Genomic DNA, 18,826 nt, shown 5'->3' with positions numbered 1-18,826 from the left:
GTATGCTTAGGCTAATTTGCCATAGATTTTCAAAGGCCAGAGTCTTAAGAGTGATCTGGTGGTCTTAACGTAAGATAATGAAATGATAACTCCTAAGCCCTTGCTCTCACACTGGCAATCGGTATTGATTTCTGGCGGCCGGATTCTGGGATTCCAGGCGCTCGCGTTTCACGGAGCAGCTGCAGCTTGGGCGTAGCACCGGTGCGTTCGTCCCAACACGGTGACTTGCCAAACCCGAAAGGTCAGAGCCGATATCCTACCATCCCTCACCTACTCAGAGCGCACTGTCCATGCACTTCTCAGCTGATCGACGAGGGCAAGAGGGACCTGGGTGCTACACCCACCACGTTTACTGCCAGGACTGCAGCTGTCCATGCCTGATGGGACAGTCTTTTCCTGGGAGCGTGTGTGTCCATGTGATCAATTCTTTGGGCATCAGTCGAAAGTACTGTTCCCAGCTGGGTCAATGAGGTCAGCACTACAATGAGGTCTGGTGCATCTACTGAACGGGAGAGTTTAAGAAATTATGTACAGGGTACTGCTGGCTCATTCGGTTAACTTTCTGGTGTGTGGATGTGCCCAACGGTTCTGCTGTTGGGTCCTGAGTGTCAGTGTCGTGTATGGTCAGCAGTCCCAAAAGGCAGTGCAAAAGGAAGGAGTGTTTCAGTTGGTGTCTCATTGTGCAATACTGTCAAATACTGTCGCATTTTTTTGGGGTTAATTGCCTGTGCCAGCCACACTCAAAGTCTACTCTTATGCAATGACTGAGTAGCTCAGCTGGTAGACTGAAGAGTGAAAAGAACCCCCTTTGGAGGAGATTACATGCTTGTCTCCCTCCCAAATTCCAACATTGACAGATGGCATCGCACTGAAGTGCAAGTCTACATATAAGCACGGACACTTTCCATTTTTTGATTATAAGGTAAGTGCTGCATCTACAGTAAAATTTAAACCACACTATAGGTGTAACACTCACTTGAGTAACACAAAATAGTTTATTGATTATATATCAGACAGATATTTGCAGATTCTAAATGTTTGTCTTGACGGCCTTCTGCAGAATGGATTGACAAATAAACTTCAAAAGACAACTTTTCAGGAAAGAAGTTTGTTAATTTTGGATAGCTTTTCAAGCTTTTCACATTTGCCCATGCCCACCTTCTATATTCAGCACCACTGGGCTTTGAATTGTGCTGATCATTACTGCTGTGTCTCAGAAGATGATATTGTGCGGAAAATGTTCCTGCTGTTGACAAAGCCATCTGTTATTTCCAGATGCACCTCACTAATCAGACTGAATCCTTACGGTGTCATAGCCAACCTGTGAGTAAATCGGACCTTTAGCACGTGCAAAACCTTTTAGCGCATGCAAAACTAATAACACAACCAATGATTGGTACAAAACAAATACCATGATCAATCATTGGTCATGTTACTGGTTTTATGTGTGTGGTTTTACATGTGGTAAAGTTTTTAGTAAATCAGGTGCCACTAGTGGTTTGGACTCCTAGTCACAGATTGTCACTGGCACAGTAAGGATTCGGTCTGGTTGGTGAGGTGCGTCACTGCACTAAGAACAAGTGACTTCATGTATACACCACATTAAGGCCCCTGCGCTGTAGTTCTAATAATGTACAGCGCTGTGTTTTCTTTTTTCAGTTGGTCAGCATCCAAGAGGAAATTTGTCACGGCAGATCAAAAAATAAAACGACCATGTGGAGTTTGCAGTCTTTTAAAAATACGGATCCCCTTCTGACTCGTGATGTAATCAGTGTTTTGGGCAGCCCTGCGGTCTCGTATATATATATTTGGGTTTGGCTCCACACAGCCTGCCTCGTTCGCTCTGGAGACAGACCGCGCCGGGGCCTGTTCCGCGAGGCCAAGACGCAGCCGCTGAAAATAGACAACCTCCCTCCTGTCAATTTTCTCTTACTAATCTGTCCAATTTGGAAACGCCATGTGTCTCTTTCTGGGCCACCTACACGCCACGCTAGGCCTGTTTCATGTAGCTGAAGAGCATGCCACCTTTGATACACTCTTCCACAAGTCAGTGACTATTTTATAGACTACAAGCCACATAGTATAAGAGAGGTGGGGCTAATCAGAAGAGAAGAGGATTGAGTGTGATGTAACTAGATGAATTTAACTTATTCTTTATTGATAATGTTGAGGGAAAAGTGCAGTGCAGTGGGGTTGAATCTGGGCAGGCACAGCCTGTTCCCAGCGTCTCCAAAATGGCACTAGCCAGAGGGGCGAGGCCCAGGCTCCTTCTGTCCCCCTGTCTGGTTTGAAAATAAACCTCTGAGCCACCCGAGCCCTGGTCTCCCAGTTTAAAGCTTGCATCCTGTGACAGACATACAGAGACATAGTGGCGTAAAGATTTACAGTATCCTCTGTGGATTCCAGCCCACACAAATTTACTGAAACCAATGAACGAATTTACAGATTTATTTTTGGTAAAATTATTAACTACAATGCGAGTGAGCCCCTTTGACATTAAATGGTAAATGGTAAATGGACTGCATTTACATTACATTACATTACAGGCATTTGGCAGACGCTCTTATCCAGAGCGATGTACAACAAAGTGTATAACCATAACCAGGAACAAGTATGACGAAACCCCTAGAGAGAAGTACCGGTCCAAGTACAGGGAACAACCGCATAGTTCAACTTGGACCCTGATGGTTAAACTGATTAACACTAACAACGAGAACGGCAACAACGCAATCTATGGAAAAATAAAAATAAATAAAAATACAAGTAGTCGTTAAGACAGTTGATGCGCCTAAGTCACCTATGAAACAGCTGCCTAGTTACAACCCTAAGTTTATTCATTTACAGGGGGTAAGGGAGGGATGGGGAGAGGTGCAGCCTGAAGAGGCGCTTTTATATAGCGCTTTTATCCAAAGCGCTTTACAATTGATGCCTCTCACTCACCAGAGCAGTTAGGGGTTAGGTGTCTTGCTCAGGGACACTTCGACACGCCCAGGGCGGGGATCGAACCGGCAACCCTCCAACTGCCAGACAACCGTTCTTATGTCCTGAGCTATGTCGCCCCTTTAATTACTCTGTGAGATACAAAGAGAAGGTTGGCAATTCATTCCCCTTATTCCCCCATTTGGTTTGGTTCCTCTGGTCACATCTGCCTTTCCAAAGAACAAAATGTGCTGCCTTACACTGTTCCTTCTGTGCTTATAAATCTGAAATCAAATACAATGAATATTTCTGCTCTGGAAGAAATATGACTCTACATGTAGCTGTGTCACATGACATTATTGGATTTTGCCTGCAGCTGAACCAAAATCAGAAACAGGCTGACTTTATGGCCCCTCTTAGTTCTGCTGACCAACAGCTGACCTGAAGCATTCCTGGACACGCAATATCTATTGATTTAAGTTCTGCACTCTGTACATACTCCTAATACACAGTCTCTGCCTCTTTTGCTCTGATAGGACAACAGCAGAGAGCTTGACCAATCACAATGAGGCAGAACTGCAGCGACGATGTGAGGAGAGGCAGCAGGAGATCGACCACATGCAAGAGATCCTGGAGACCAAGATCCAGCTGCTCCAGGAGGTGATGCACCAGCACCTCTACCCAAAGCTTCCACAATACCTGACTACTCAGCAAACACTGCCTCTGTACCAAGCTTACATTGCCTATACAGGGCCACTACACAGAGTTTACACTGCCACTACCCTGTCACTTCTTGTGCTGCCAGTACATAGATAGTGGTCTTGCTATCCCATGGAATGCACGTCTTTGGAACGCAGGACATTTCAAAATCTGTGTTCCAGTTCACTTTCTGATAACACAAATGTCAGACACCGAAAGATGATTGGCTCAAAGAAACAGGAGTAATTATTTTGTTGTGGGTCAAGTCTGAATTATCGGCTACTGTAATCTTAAAAAAAGGACCTCGGAATAACTGTGTTTATAGAACACAGTGTATTTTTTCCTGTGTTTTGGTGTTTTTCTGCATAATAAAATCCTGCATTAATGGCACCACTGATAAATTACACTACTGCCAATACTGGTTGTTTACACTGCCTGTGACTTTACACGACCAATACACAGGCACAGTGACTCTATAGGCACAATGTCTATAGGTTGAAACCACCTTCATCTACATTTCAACTATATGATTCTAAAATATGTATTTCTTATTATGATCTTTTCTTATCTGAAAATGAAATAAACATGATCTTTGAGGGGGAAGGCAGCCTGCGGAATGAAGTTTGTTTGTTGACTCCATGAGTGACAGATGTAGTTGCGGGACATGGCTATGACCTGGGGCCAATGCCCACACGGTGCCAGATAAAGACCCAGAGTGTTGTGGTGCTGACGGTGGCTCTGTGACCGCAGGAGGCGAAGTTGGCGCGGAGCGAGGCGGAAAGGATGGCCACACTCGCCGAGTCTCGATCCGTGCGGCCGCTCACCCCGAAGAGGAAGCTGAAGGAGGCTGAGGAAGAGGAGACACAGAAGCCTCCCATCCCGACGGAGGACAGGGACAGGTGAGGTGGAGGGCGTGCACACATTGTGCTCTCTGTGTCTCTGTGTGTATGTCTGTGTGCCATATGCATATGTGCATGTGCGTATATGTAGATGTGTGTGTGTGTGTGTGTGTGTGTGTCTATGTGGAGGTGGAATGATTTCCGTAGGTGAAGGGTGAAAGGTCAGCAGCTGCTCCTATGAGTATCTGTGATTAATGGCTCCTACTCACTCACCCAGTATATGCCCAGTGTCAGTCCACAGCAGCTGACCATGCAGAAGCCCAGCAGAATCTGGGACATTACCCAGGGCTGGCATCTGAAGAAATAAATCCACGGCATGTGGTTGGTTTGTTGTATGTACAACACCATAGCAAGTACTGCAACTAGCCTTACATGGGCCAGTGATGAAAACTAAATGAATCCCCAGGGATTCAGATACCAGTTAACACTTATAGACATACAGTGTATAACATATGTATACTGTAAGTAATGTAAACAAAATGTAAAGGACTGATTGTTTGTTGGAGAACGGTACTGAGTGTCCTTTAATTACTCAACTAATTTGTGAAAGCCTGTATAAACATCTTAAGAAAATCGTATTATATAAATCTGTTGTTTTAAATTAATATTTATTTATTTTGTGTGCTATATGGCGTATGTGAATGTGATGCTGACCGCTCGCTCTCTCCTGGGGTCCTCAGGGTGATTGAAGAGCTGACCCTGGCCCTGCGCTCTAAGGAGGCTCAGGTCACCGAGCTGACGGATGAACGGCACTTCCTGCGGGGGAGAGTGGACCAGCTGGAGAGCCAGGTGCAGGACCTCTCCACCTCCCTTCAGCAGAAGGAGAGGGATGCAGAGGTGAGCTCGCTGTTGCAACACAAGAACCTCAGGAACATGCCCTAAAAACACACGAAGGACAAACTCTCAGGCTCTGCTCAGACAGATGAAGATGCAGAACTGCGGTGTTTAAAAGGTGAAATCCCTGACAGTGACACTGATGACAAAATACTTGGGTGGAGTTAAACTGTTATATTATTGGCCAGTCTTCAATAAAGCAAGATGAAGAATTTAAGCAGTAAGTATCTGGACAGCTAGCAAGCTCACTGATGACAGTCCTTGTGTGCAGGCTAGTGCTTCTTATTGAAAAAGCTACCTGAACAGGACCTTAATTGTGCTGCATTCACAATAATAAATCTTTTTGGAATTTTTTAATTGCGCATTGGTCCCTGACAAATAAATGACTAAAGTACAGTACTGGATGCTGACAGCAACCCACACCTGGAATGAGAGTGCAGTCAGTGAGCTCCCCTGGTCCACACAGGCCACCATTGACCTTCTGTTAGCGGTGCCAATGGCCTCATGCCAAGAAGCAGTCTTGCGTGCGGGACCTCGTGCTGTAATTGTATCAGGACGATGGGGCACGTGCACGCACAAGAGACAGCCTCCATTTCTGTGTGGACATTCACACTCTTCCTGGAACTTGTGGTGCCTGACACATTTCTGGCTTTATTTTAAGGTGCCTTTAAATAGATCAGAGGCACTGTGGCACACGCATGTTTCTATGCCATGGCCACATGTTTTTTTCAATGCGTAGTAAAGGTACACATGAATAGTAATTGGAAATTCCATGGTGCACAGTACCATTTTTAAGCACAAAATATTTTTTCTGTATGGTTGTTATTGTGGTACGGATGGCCATATCTGGATCCTAGATATTTTCTACTTAACAAATGTAAGTGTCTTTGTATCACGTCACATGTAAATAAATAAATAAATAATAAATAATAAATAATAGTTGGAGGAGTATGCTTGCTTGCATATTACTTTTTCTCCAGCTCTAAGTACAGTATGTTAAAATAGGAGGGTGTTGATAAGTTATGCTTCATAGGTGTACAGTTACTATACTTCCTTTTCTTGTTCTAGTTCCCGTTTATGAGCAGAGGTGTCACTAATTCAAATTTATCACTGGGGGCCATCTTGTTTGTTGTTGAAAGGTACAGGCAGTGCTTGTCAGTCACTGGTGCAGCTCCCTAACTCGACCTCTTCTGCTCCGCAGTTCTTCCAGGACGAGCTGGGCCGGGAGAAGCTGCGCATTCAGCAGGAGATGCAGGTATGAGGCTTCACCAGGGATCGGATGATATACACACAGGCGCACACACATCCACATGCCTAAACACACACTTAGGCACATATACACACTCACTGATTCACCCATACAAACATAGTCACTTACATACACAAGCACACACGCATGCACACGTGCTTGAACAAAAATAATTCAAGCATGCCACCTGCTGGAGATTTCTGGGAGTACACAAGACTCTCAGTAGGATTTAATTAGATCCCTTGACAACAGCTGTAACCAAATAGGCCCCATTGCCAGGCAATTAAATAGTTGTTTGTGGTGATCTGAAATAAGCCACTTGTCTGCCACCAGGACAAATGCCAAGTGTTGTGCCCCAGACTGCACAAACATTTCTACCTGAAGCACTTATGCTGAGCCACGCTCGAGATGCCATGTTCCCTACATGAAATGGAAAAGGCTTGACATACTGTTACATTACCTCAAGAAACTATTGTATTATGACTTCTAGTTTAGTTGACACTATGTGGAGATGCACAAATTATAACAAGGTTAGTGATTCTGTTAGCTTTGACTGATGGGGGAAGAGCTGAGGTGTGATGCTCCTACACTTAATTAGATAAACTTGACGTTAGTCCAAATGTTTTGTAACAGCTTTCCAGAAGAATAGCCCAAGTAAAACCAAAAACATAATGCTAAATAAAGCCATTTCAACACAGCATTGAATAGGACCATTAATTGGATTTCATTGTGTTTCATTTGTTTTCAGCAAAATGGTCTTTCATGGTTTGTCATTTTTCTATTGTTGTCATCTGTATGAGACAGGGAGCGCACACTCCATAACGGTGAGAGGCTCGGTAATTCACACTGATTGGAACAGATTGATTTTTAACTGTGTATATTGTTGTCAAAAGTGTTAGCCAGCGCCTTGTCTCTCGTGGGAGACTCGGGCAGCCTTGTTTAAGGGATCTGGACTAAACACATCACGGTCCTATTAATCAGCTGTAACTGCAGAAAAAACAGTGGAAATCCCAACATGTTTAATCAGCCTAAACAAACCCTCCCTCACAATGAGAAATTGAGCCCTTGGGGTCAGAGATTAATGTGTTAAGCCCAGAGTTCAAACGGGCTTGGCCTCTGGGAAAATAGCTCCTTTGATACAGCATGGAGTGTACAGTAATAACATTTTTTTTTTTTATTGGTATATATAACATTTATATTTTTATGGGTCTGATACCAACAGCATGTGGTCATTACCCAGCTAGAAGATACCCAGGGTGGGTCTATGATCTAATAAAATTGGGCCAAAGTGTTTGGTTGATGGAAGCCAGAATTTATAAATCTGCATTCAAAGGCTATACACTTGGTATGCACTTTGTTTTTACAACTGTGTTCCCTGGAGTTCATTATGAATCATTCCAATTTCAGTCATTTGAATTCAAAATTATATACTGATATGTACAAACCAATTTACTGAAATGTCATGCTCAGAATAAATATTCAGGGTGAGTCAAAGGTATACTTGTTTTGTTGGGAAATGACCATAAGTGTCCTTTTTTGACACAAGGACTTTTATTTTTTATGTCATTCTGTGTTTTGTGATGATCACATTCAGTGGAAAGTACAGTCACAAGGCAAACAAAGTCACCAAGGGAGAGTGTAGCATGGGTGTATTGAGATGGTAAGAGAAATGGAGGAGAGGCAGTACTCACAAGCAGACTCCATGTTCATAAATATGGCCATTTTAGTACAAGATGTGAAATGACAGTACTGTCCATCTGAGTATGTCTGTCACGTTAAGGGGCTAGGACCCAGGCACAGAGTAAGGAAAGTCAAACTCAAAAAAAGGGAAAATTAACAAAGACTTTACTAACACAAAAAGGCAAACACAAACAGGGAACAGAAAAGGCCACGATGGGCAAAAACACAAACTCCAAAAAAATCTAAGAAAAAACAGAAAACAAGAGGAACTCAAAACACGGGCAGGGCAGAACACAGGCAGGCCGAGTACACGGGTAGGTACATACGGTAAGGAACTAACACAAGTCGGAAACAAACACAAGGAACCAGCACCCGAGTTAAGGGGACAAAGAACTTAAATAGACAGGGGGTAACAAGACACAGGTGAACTCAAAAAACAATCAAACCAGAAAAGGAGGGGATAACAAGACACAGGTGGGAACAATGATAGAATAACGAGACAATAATGGAAAACAATAATACAATTAACAGGGGAACGAGCAGGACACAAAACAGAAGTGCCGCCATCTGGCGGCCCAACAAGGAAAAACAGAAACAGTAAAACAGAACCATGACAATGTTGTGTGTCTGGGAGTGCTGTCTTTTTAGCTGGTTTCATTACATGTATTTATATTTATATACGTATTTGCAAAGCAGATCCAGGGCAAGTTGTCTACATTTTTGTTTTCATCCATTTAAAATGCTGGATATTTTACTGAATTCTGATTAAGTATATTGTTTTAGGGTATATTGGCAGTGCCCCACTCAACCAGAAATCTCTGGGTTACAAGCCCAGCTCCTTGACAACTACACTGTGGTGCCACCCGTCCATTTTCTAAACCACTTACTATTGATCAGTATTGCAGGGGGGTGTAGCCTATCCCAGCATACATTGGGTGAAAGGCAGGAATGCACCCTGGACAGGTCACTAATCCATCTCAGGGCACACACACCATTCACTCACTCATACCCCAAGGACAATTTAGACTCTTCAGTTCACCTAACCTGCGTGTTTTTGGACTGTGGAAGAAAGCCAGACCTGGAAACCCACACAAACACTAGAAGAACATGCAAACAAACACTGTACCTTCTTGCTGTGAGGCGACATTACCCACTGCACCACTGTGCCATCCTGTGCTGTGGGCCATTACATTTCAACTGCTCTCGTTTTTTCGGCTATCAAACAAATCTGATTTTTTTGTGAAGTACATACTGACCCATACTAAAAAACAGCTTGTTGTGGAGCACTGCCATGTAGTTTCACAACCTACATTTCTCTTTAGGGTAGCTACGCTGTTTCGTTCAACTACTTTCAGTTTGCAAAAATTGGTTGTTTGTACAGCTACACTTTCAGAGTAATTTCCTTAGCACAACAGACCAGTCTGGTTCATTAACAAAGCATTTACTTTAACTAAACCTAGCTTTGCATTGGCAACATTTTCAGTCCAAAATATATAATAAATCCACTCCGATAAAAAAAGAATTATTTTGCAGTGCACATCACATACAATGTTTTATAGCTGGGAAATTGAATGAAACACAACTGCTTTTCACATCAGGCAAGGACACATTTTAGTTTCTTGTAAAATGGAAAATATAATAATTCAGAATTCCAATACTGTGGAACAAGCATGTGGATTTATAATATTAGCTGTTATCTTTGTCCAAGCTCTATCATATCACTTGCTATGGGAAAACTGCCTAGGGGTTGTGTGATGCAGGTGCTCTCTCTTCTGCCATAAAATAACTATTCAAATGATAAATAAACATTTTTGCATAGCATCCACCGGGGTCAAACTTCTTCAGCTGCCCATTCTGTCTTGTTCTTCCTCATAGTTGCTGCGGGCCAGTGGTCTTTATAAATTTCCCATGTTATGACAGAATTTAAGGTAATACCACTGGGGCAAGCATGGTGAAACAACATTGCTATTGGTGTGCCTATACATCAGCCGACCCTTGTGCGCTTTAGTATACTCGTTTTGCATCTGTTTTTGCTAGGAAAGCTTGTGTGTCATTTCTTGGCAGATAGTGACTCAATTAGCTTTTCAGGAATAGGCTTCTTTTTTTTTTTGCTTTAATTAGCATTTAGAATATGAAATTATTTAAATAAACATAATGAAAAGACGGTGTAGAATTAGGAATTAAGAATAACATTTTAACTGCGCCCATATTTACAGTAACGTAGTTAAAGCCTGTATGAGATTCTTCTCTACATTCTTAATGGTCAGAGCATTTCAGTAGGCTGCAGTTTTGTTTTTGTTTTTTCCTAAGTATTTGCATGAATAATTTTTAAACGAATTTAATACCTTAAAACCGATGCAATAATGAGCTAGATCAACTGCTGCGAAGATTTCAATGCACCATACCACAGCTTGATACCAACCTTTCGAAAGCCTCTCTTCTTAATGTAGCAACCCACCGTTTCACCTGTCAGCGAGAATGAACAAGCTACGCGAATCCAAATGTGAATGCCAAGGGTGCTGGGCTAGTAATTTACGAGGTTTCGGTTGTCATTAAGATTGCGTTTTTTTATATATATACAGAGTAAGGCGTTGTTCACCTGTATTTTATTATCGAAATACGAACAGACAAGAAAGGGAGTCTGCCGGAAAATGTTTTGCAACAGATGCTACCAGGCACATCCCTATTCTTGTAATGGTTCGTTCCGCAGTTGCAGCCCTCTCTATTATCGGCGTTGCCACCTCGTTTCTGTTTGTTGAAGTGCGTTTTCGAATGCTATGACCGGCAGCGTAGACTACCTTTTTTTAAACCTCTGTGGGTAAAATGAAATCACGAAGAAAAACATCAGGACCTTGTCGCGATGTAGATACGGATACAATTTCAGAAATCGCAAAGCATTCAGAAGGAGCTGCTTTCAATATCGAACCGAAATGAACACAGGTGATGACACTGAACAGGAGAAGCTGAATGGAATGTATATTTCGCCTGTTGGAAGATGGGATCAAGAAAGCCACATAGTCTGAAGTGATGCGCTTTGTGTTCCTCGTTTTAAAAAGCTCACAAATGACAAGTTTCCTACTTTAACCGATTGCATCAGGATTTCCATTACTGACTTGAAGCGCACTGACATTCTCTAGCAACAAGCTACAGGCAGGGCTGTGGTCTATTAGCCTAACCACTAGTGTTTGACTAATATACCTTGCCTCCGTTTTAAAGTTTTTTCTGAAACAATACGTTTCACATTTTGCACAGGACGTTTTGGACATTAAGGTGAATGAAGATGGGCTTTGCTGTGGCTTTTCAGCAGAACCTAGCAATTCTAAAACTTGATATTACGTTATTTAGTTAACATTGTATTGGTTTATTTTGTCTTGTAACAAAATGCAAGCTATGAATTTGGCAAATACAGCACTGTTATGAATTTCATTTGAAGAATTAAGAAAAAAGATTCTGTAATGGTAAAATTGTGACATGCGCTTTCAGGTCAGTGAGTAATGCTGTATACCACACCCCTCTTTGGTGCTTTGAATTGTATCCCTGCTTAAGTTTAGTGGTGGAAATTAGTTTGGCCACTAGATTCAGGGATGAAGGAGACGTGCAGGATCTGCGCCCGCGAGCTGCTGGGTAATCAGCGGCGCTGGATCTTCCACCCGGCCTCCAAGCTTGACCTGCGGGCACTGCTGTCCTACGCATTGGGCCACCAGCTGACCCGCGACGGCCGGGGCGAGTTTGCCTGCAGCAAGTGCGTGTTCATGCTGACCCGCATGTACCGCTTCGACACGGTCATCGCCCGCGTGGAGGCCCTGTCCATCGGCCAACTCTGGAGGCTGCTCCTGGAGAAGGACCGGCTGCGGCAGTGCATCAGGGGGCTGTACCGCCGAAGCAACAGCGACGAGCCAGGAGAGGCGCCCGAGATAAGGATTGACGGCAAGGCGGACAACTTCATCCCGCCTGATGCCAACTATAGCACCCTACTCCAGAGGGACTGTGCCTACTGCGTGTACGAGTCCTGGGCGGAACTGGAGGACCAGACGCTGGAGTGCACCCCCTCCCTCCTCTGCCACCACCCGTGCCTTTTGCGGGTCTCTGCCCAGCACAGTAGGAGGTGCCGGAGGTGCACCCCCCTGCGTGTGGCCGACTCGGACTATGAGGCGGTGTGCAAGGTCCCCCGTAAGGTCGCCCGGAGCGTCTCCTGTGGGCCCGCCAGGTACTCATCCAGCAGCCCAGGAAGCCACTGCGGAGAGGCGCCCATCGCCGCGGCAACAATACCTACGGGCTCCCCAACACCTTGCCCCGGGTCAGCTTTGGAGTCCCTGGACATGGGCGTTGATGATTCCAGGGAGGCCCAGTGCTGGGACTCCCCAACTGAGGAGCATGCGGACCTGGCGTTGGCCCAACGTGTGGCCAGGGAGTGTGCCTACAGGCCTGTACCCCGCCTGCCAGGCAGCCGGCTGCCCATCCTCGGCAAACCGGGCTCCCCTGGCACTGGGGAAAGAGCAACCATGTCAAACCCACACTTTGGGACCTCCAACGTCCAGGGACCGTACAAATTCCCCTCTCGGGTGGATCCAGCTAGCGACCTGGAGCTGCCAGATCTGGAGGAGCTCTGGCATGATGCCCATGCGGAGTACCTGCCGTTCCACTTCCGGCAGGTACTGGAATACCCCCCGCTCGAACCTCTGTGGCCTGTCTGTCCAGGACAGTAGATCCTTCTTGTAATTCATCTCTGAGCCAATGCACTGGAATGGCAACCTGCAGAACAGGTGGAAGTCCATGCCTGAAGCCTCAGAAGCTATTATAGGGAAGGGTTTCTTAAGTTTGTGCCTTGCATTACCCAGTTTGACTGGAAATATCAGATTGTAGAGGATTCAGAGAAAAAAGGCATTCACATGTAGATGATTTCACGTGCATTTCATTTTACAATGTAGCCTAGTCAAAGGACTTGGACAGAAGTTTATGTGTGTGTGCGTGCCCGTGTTTGTGTGTGTGTTTGCATGTGTGTGTGTTAATGATAAACTTTATAGATCCATCCATCAGATGTGTTTTCTGTTGTGCTTTGATAACAAGAAATGTGAACCACTATTCATGATTGGTCCTTTGATTATGATCACAGTGAGGATGCCTCCCTCTTGCAATTGTCCTGGTTGCCGTAATAGTGTCATGGCAACTGTTTCCTCGGTGAGGCAGCGTAGCGGCAGTTCTCACTGGTTCATTAATGCTATTTTACCTAAAGCCATTATTTTTTGGGAAGATGTGGGCACTGCTTTACAAAACTACTTTGATTTGTTCCACAGATCATCAGTTCATACTTCATTCAAATGAGATATGAGATGTGGCTGTTTTGCTTGTGCCAGTGACAAATTATTTCTAATTGGACCATACACGTCACATTCTCAGTCCATTCTTGCTACCAGTGATGGGAGCTTAATTTTTTATAGTTATACCCTGACAACTTTTGACTGATCTATGGACCAGGCTATCTATGAAAACAGCTAGCCTGAAAACCATGAGGTCCGCAACTGATATTGGATCAGCCTTCTGAACTTCCTCTTGATGAGAGAGTTTCTAGGGCATGTTGAATTCTCACTAATGATTAGTTTGTTTTGGCTGAAGTTGGCTAAAATTCTAGCCTACATGACATTAGTCTATAGAGAAACTGAGACTATTGAAGTATTTTATATCATAACTTTAACCTAAGTCTAGTACATTGACTCTTCATGCTAGGACAGAAATTGTATGTCATAATAGTAAATATGAAGTGCTAGTCACAGAAAAGTGTGTGAGAAGATTGTGATGTTGATTAGGTGTTTTTTTTTTCAGCGTTTTGTACCCACAGTGTGAACTGGTTGCGGAGTGTTGAGACCAGAATTTCTTGTTTTGAAAAACCAGTTTCACCCCCGCAATGAACCACAGTGCTTTTGGTCCAGTGTTTTACCCTGCTGCATGTTCAACTTATTGGGAATCTTTCGGCCAAATACTGCACAGGAAGTAAAAGTTTTTTAGGCACTTAGCTTTTTTTTTAGAGATTTTAACATCATCATTTTGATTGTACCTGTATGTCTCTCTTTGAGCTACAGTGTATTTTCCCCTCATTTTGAACAAAAGCCTCATCCCTTCCCTTATACAGAGCATACATCATATCCAACAAAGTAGGTTAGTGCGTGATGGTGGCCGTCTCACAGTTACCACTGGCCTATATATAGCGTGAGCCAGAGAGCTGTGCTAGGATACACCCTGTAAGAAGAGCCTTTGTTTTAATTAAGGTGTGTGCTACCATGTATTATGGGCAGGAGATGTTTAATGATTAAGAAGACTTTAGGGGAGTGTCCCTGCCCCACCTGAATACTAGCAAAATGAGTCTGCATGTCGTTAACACACAAATTAAACTGTTAAGATTTAAGGTGCAGACTGCAGGAGAAATGGTTTTTAAATATATTTTTTCATTTTTTCTTGGGTGGGACGATTTGGTCACATGACAGTACTCGAGACTGCATGCTGATTATCTGATTGTACTCTTGTATATACTTGTAATTTGGAACAAGACATCAGAAATGCAAGTCAGTCTCACTGCATGTTCATCCTTTGCTGATTTGGCACAGCATAGCTCAGTGTTTTGTCTGATCTTCTTTGCACTGATTGTGCGGTGGAACTGTAGTCTGTAGATGGTCAGTCGACCAGAGGACTCATTAATGAAACCTCCCTCCCTGTTCGTATTCCTGTTGGATTCACAGCCACAGTCTGCACTGGCACAGTCAAGATTCCATTTTGGGCCTTGTCACTACATTAGTGATTTAAGCTGTAAAAACCACCAGGGGTGCCTCACATGAACTCTGTAACTAAACAATCACGTTTATTGTATTTTGAAAAATAAGAAGGTGTGATTCCAGCTACTAATCTCCAACCTGCACAATAGGCAACATACGCACTTTGAAGCATTCATACCATTGCGTAAGTGTGGTGGTGTAATTTACAGGTCGTTTCCCATCCTTGGAAATGCAGGTAAGGAGGCTGCTGAGCTTCTCCGTGTGATTGGTTAAGGAAGCAAGAGCTGTGACCTCATAATTGTGTCTCTTCATGTTCTTCTGCAGTAACTGTGAGCCCCTTCTCTTGCTGGCTGTGCTGTGTCTGATGTGAATACGCCTTTTGTGTTTGCAGAACCTGATTGAAGAGCAGCAGGCCCAGCTGAACCAGTATGAATGCGCGGCGGGCCAATGCGTCAGTGAGCTGCAGAAGGCCCAGCTGCAGGTGCAGTCCCTGCAGGCCAAGATCCATGAGAGTGAGACCAACAACGAGGTAAGGCGCACCTTGGAAACCAAATAGAATGCAAACCTACCCACATAAACCGCTCGAGTGCAGAATCTACAGAGATCAGACACCCACAGAATCTTTCATTATAACCTTATAATTCTGGATCTTAAAGCACTTGCTGTGTCAATTTAGACCTGATTGCAACGTGTCCACAATTTTTTAATAAGGATATTAACTGCACCTTCTGTTATCAATTATTCTGTGTTATTATTATGGCCATTCAATAGTTCTGGAAAAGAGCGTAAAAGAATTGCATGCAGAAATGTTGTGTTGCTTGGTTTTAAGCACGGATTACCGGTCAATGGAACTTTAACTCTTTGAGCAAGATTCCAGGAGTGCCTCAGAGGTCACACCAGAAAAGCAAAAGTGAAAACAAAACAGTGTTTGTGCATAATGTGACCTCCCCGCAAACCCAAAGCCACACACCACAAAAAACTGGCAATGGACTGTTGTGCATTATGATGGAAACAAACCCTGTCTTTCCTTGGCAATTGTTGCCGGGTGGATGTCGGCCAATCAGAAGCTGCAGGAGAAGCTGTGCGAGATGGAGTCAGAGCTGCGCTCCATCAGGCAGGCCGCGCAGTGTCAGGAGCGCACCATCCAGGGACTGAGCGAGTCCGTCTCCACCAAAGACAGCGAGGTGAGGCTCCTGCGTTGGTTAGCGCTGTTAACCACCACTGTGTGCTGTTAACCACCACTGACTAGGATGAGGATGGTGCAGCAGTGGGCCATCATTGTGGAAGTTGCTGCTGTAGAGCCTATTGTCAGTCTTTCCTATTAAATGCTTCTGTTTAGATCTTTAAGTGTCCCTAGGACCTTTTTGAAGGCTAGACTTAGGGGCAGTAAGATGCACGTTCTGTGGAACAGTGGGTTCAGCAGATTTTTTGGGTCTGTGTGTTTGGGGCAGGCGGAGGAGCTGTACCGTGTCATCGAGGGACAGAATGACACGCTGTGCAAACTGCGCGAGATGGCCCAGTGCAGCCAGCTGCAGCAGCTGCAGGTGAGGCTTCCCGCTCAGACGGGCCACAGATACAGTCACATGTCCTCTTTGGTACCCCTTTCTTGTTCAAAAGAAACTGGGGTGAATAATGTTCTTCAAAAAGTTACAGTAAGACAGTCCAGTTCCCTAACCCTCAAACATGTCCTGGTGGTCGCAGGCGTTGGAGATGGGGCAGGAGGCAGGGCAGAACCCGGCTTTTGGGGCAGAGTTCCTGGCTCTGCAGAACTCCCTCTTCTCCACCCAGCTGGAGCTGGAGGGCAGCCAGCGGGCCCGGCGGCAGATGGAGAGGCAGGCGGCTGACCACATCCGTGCTCGCGACCGCCTCCACGCCGACCTGCAGGAGGCGCTGCAAAGCCTGGAGAAAACGGAGAAGCACAACCAGGTACGGCGGTCCCATTTTGTCACCAAAGCCCACTCCTTCCATCTTCCACCTTGGGCAGCCTTGGGTGTCCATGGTGGCTGCAGTCTCTCTGGGTCAGTGGTTATGTACATGAGTCAGTGAATAAGTGAGTGAGTGCTCTCATAATTGAATAAGTGAATAAATAAATTAGTGACTTTGTGCAGTATGTAAGTGAGGAAGATTGTATGTGAGTGAGCGAATGAGTTTTACTCTCTCTCTCTCCCTCTTGCACTCCCTCCCTCTCCCCACCCTCTTTCCTCCTCTCTCCCCCCCTCTTTCCCTCTCTCTCTCCCTCTCTGCAGGAGATGCGCTGTGCTCTTCAGCAGGCTCGCTGTGAGCTGCAGGTAAACGAGGGGCAGGTGAAAGAGAAGGAGGGAGAGAGACAAATGGAGGTGGAGGAGAGAGAGAAGACCATCAGACAGCTAAGAATCTCCCTGAAGGACAAAGAACGCCTGCTGGAGGTCTGTCTCTGCGCCTGTAACTTACATTATGCAGCATAGGCACAAGCGTACACACACACACATTCTATACAGAACCTACAGTCACTGCACCACTGATGGGTTCACACATATGTTATTAAAACACAGTATAGTTTCCTAGTCTGTCAGAACCCATACACAGCAGGTACACTAACCCGTCTCCACCTGATAATGCTCCACCTGTTCGGGCAGTTGGCTCACGACTGCTGTCACCTGTCAGTGTAGGATTCCTCTGAATCTGATTAACCTGTCTAATGATCCAGGACATTATTGCATGAAAATGATTTAATTACAGAGAGCTGTGTCTGAATGGCAGAGGCACTCAGCAGCATTCCATTGTGACAGAGCGGTGCTGCATCTATTATGTGGGCGTGTGCTGTCAGCCTGTTTCCATAGCCGAATGAGCCTGCTGAAATGCTAAGGTCACATTGGCACATTGGGACAAGACATAAAATAGTAATAAGTCAGGAAATAAAGCCTATAGCGCATACTGAGTGTCTACCCCTGGGCCCCAGTTTTCTCTTGCTGCTGTGACAGTGACTGGATGTTGAAGCTGTGGTTCTCAGAGTAGGGAGTAGGGTCATTGAGGGAACAGGACCGTAATAGACTGGACAGTGGGGTAATGGTCATTACAGTGTTGGGAGTAGGACCAATCAGGAAGCAGGCCTTTCATAGAGAGGGGAGTAGGGTGGACGTGCGAGCAGGTTGTGGTTAAACCGCCTAATTGTGTTCTTCACAAGGCATTGCTGTGTAGCATCCGTACTGTATGGTTGAACTTAATGTTGAACTTGTGTCCTTCCTTCAGGAATATTCAGAACTCATGGACCATTCGCGAGACCCCAGTGAGTCCAGGGACACCCTTCTGGACAAGCTGAGGAAGCGCATCAAAGAAAGGGATAAAGCTCTGGAGGTAGGATCATGCCGCCTCCTGGTGGACTGGAGGAGTTAGACTGTAAGTTAAAAAAATAACAAAAGAAGTGAGACTCAATGGCATGCCTGTTGGCCAGAGGCCGGGGGAGGGGGGGGGGCGTCAATAGATGGGGAACTATCAGCATAAGTGAGAGCAACAAATCAATGGCAGTTAGGTTTTGCTTGCCAGTGTGGGTGTGGTTATTGTAAATCTGCTTACCTGAAGTAGTTACCCAACAGCCTGTGGGACGGGCAGCAGTGTGATGGGCGTGTCCTCCTCCCTGCAGTGCTCCATCGATGACAAGTTCCACTGTCTGGAGGAGAAGGAGGAGGAGGTGCGGCAGCTACAGCTCACCCTCAGGGACAAGGAGAGAGACATGGACAGACTGCGCTGTGTCCTGACCAACAACGAGGATACCATCACTGTGAGAACTATATACTATTCACACA

The 18,826-nt window shown here is 45.0% G+C and overlaps 1 protein-coding gene across 6 annotated transcripts in view; it reads left to right on the top strand.

Moving 5' to 3' along the window:
* The window catches only part of LOC118230085 (myomegalin-like), a 68,218-nt gene that overhangs the window by 23,300 nt on the left and 26,092 nt on the right, over positions 1-18,826 (top strand). For 3 of the 6 annotated variants that reach the window (XM_035422829.1, XM_035422828.1, XM_035422826.1), the window contains exons 1-8: positions 11,034-12,932; positions 15,436-15,573; positions 16,109-16,228; positions 16,496-16,588; positions 16,746-16,970; positions 17,291-17,449; positions 18,273-18,377; positions 18,664-18,801. In XM_035422829.1, coding sequence (XP_035278720.1) covers positions 11,865-12,932; positions 15,436-15,573; positions 16,109-16,228; positions 16,496-16,588; positions 16,746-16,970; positions 17,291-17,449; positions 18,273-18,377; positions 18,664-18,801 — 2,046 coding nt within the window. In that variant the 5' untranslated portion in view covers positions 11,034-11,864. Of the gene's footprint in view, positions 1-3,455; positions 3,580-4,368; positions 4,518-5,197; positions 5,355-6,552; positions 6,607-11,032; positions 12,933-15,435; positions 15,574-16,108; positions 16,229-16,495; positions 16,589-16,745; positions 16,971-17,290; positions 17,450-18,272; positions 18,378-18,663; positions 18,802-18,826 lie in introns of those variants that run through there. The other 3 variants (XM_035422827.1, XM_035422830.1, XM_035422831.1) reach the window with 2 other exon arrangements.

This window comes from Anguilla anguilla, chromosome 6, assembly GCF_013347855.1.
Source record: "Anguilla anguilla isolate fAngAng1 chromosome 6, fAngAng1.pri, whole genome shotgun sequence".
Classification (NCBI taxonomy): Eukaryota; Metazoa; Chordata; class Actinopteri; order Anguilliformes; family Anguillidae; genus Anguilla; species Anguilla anguilla.
Note: the sequence above shows the minus strand (reverse complement) of the source record. Positions and strands in the feature narration are given on the sequence as shown.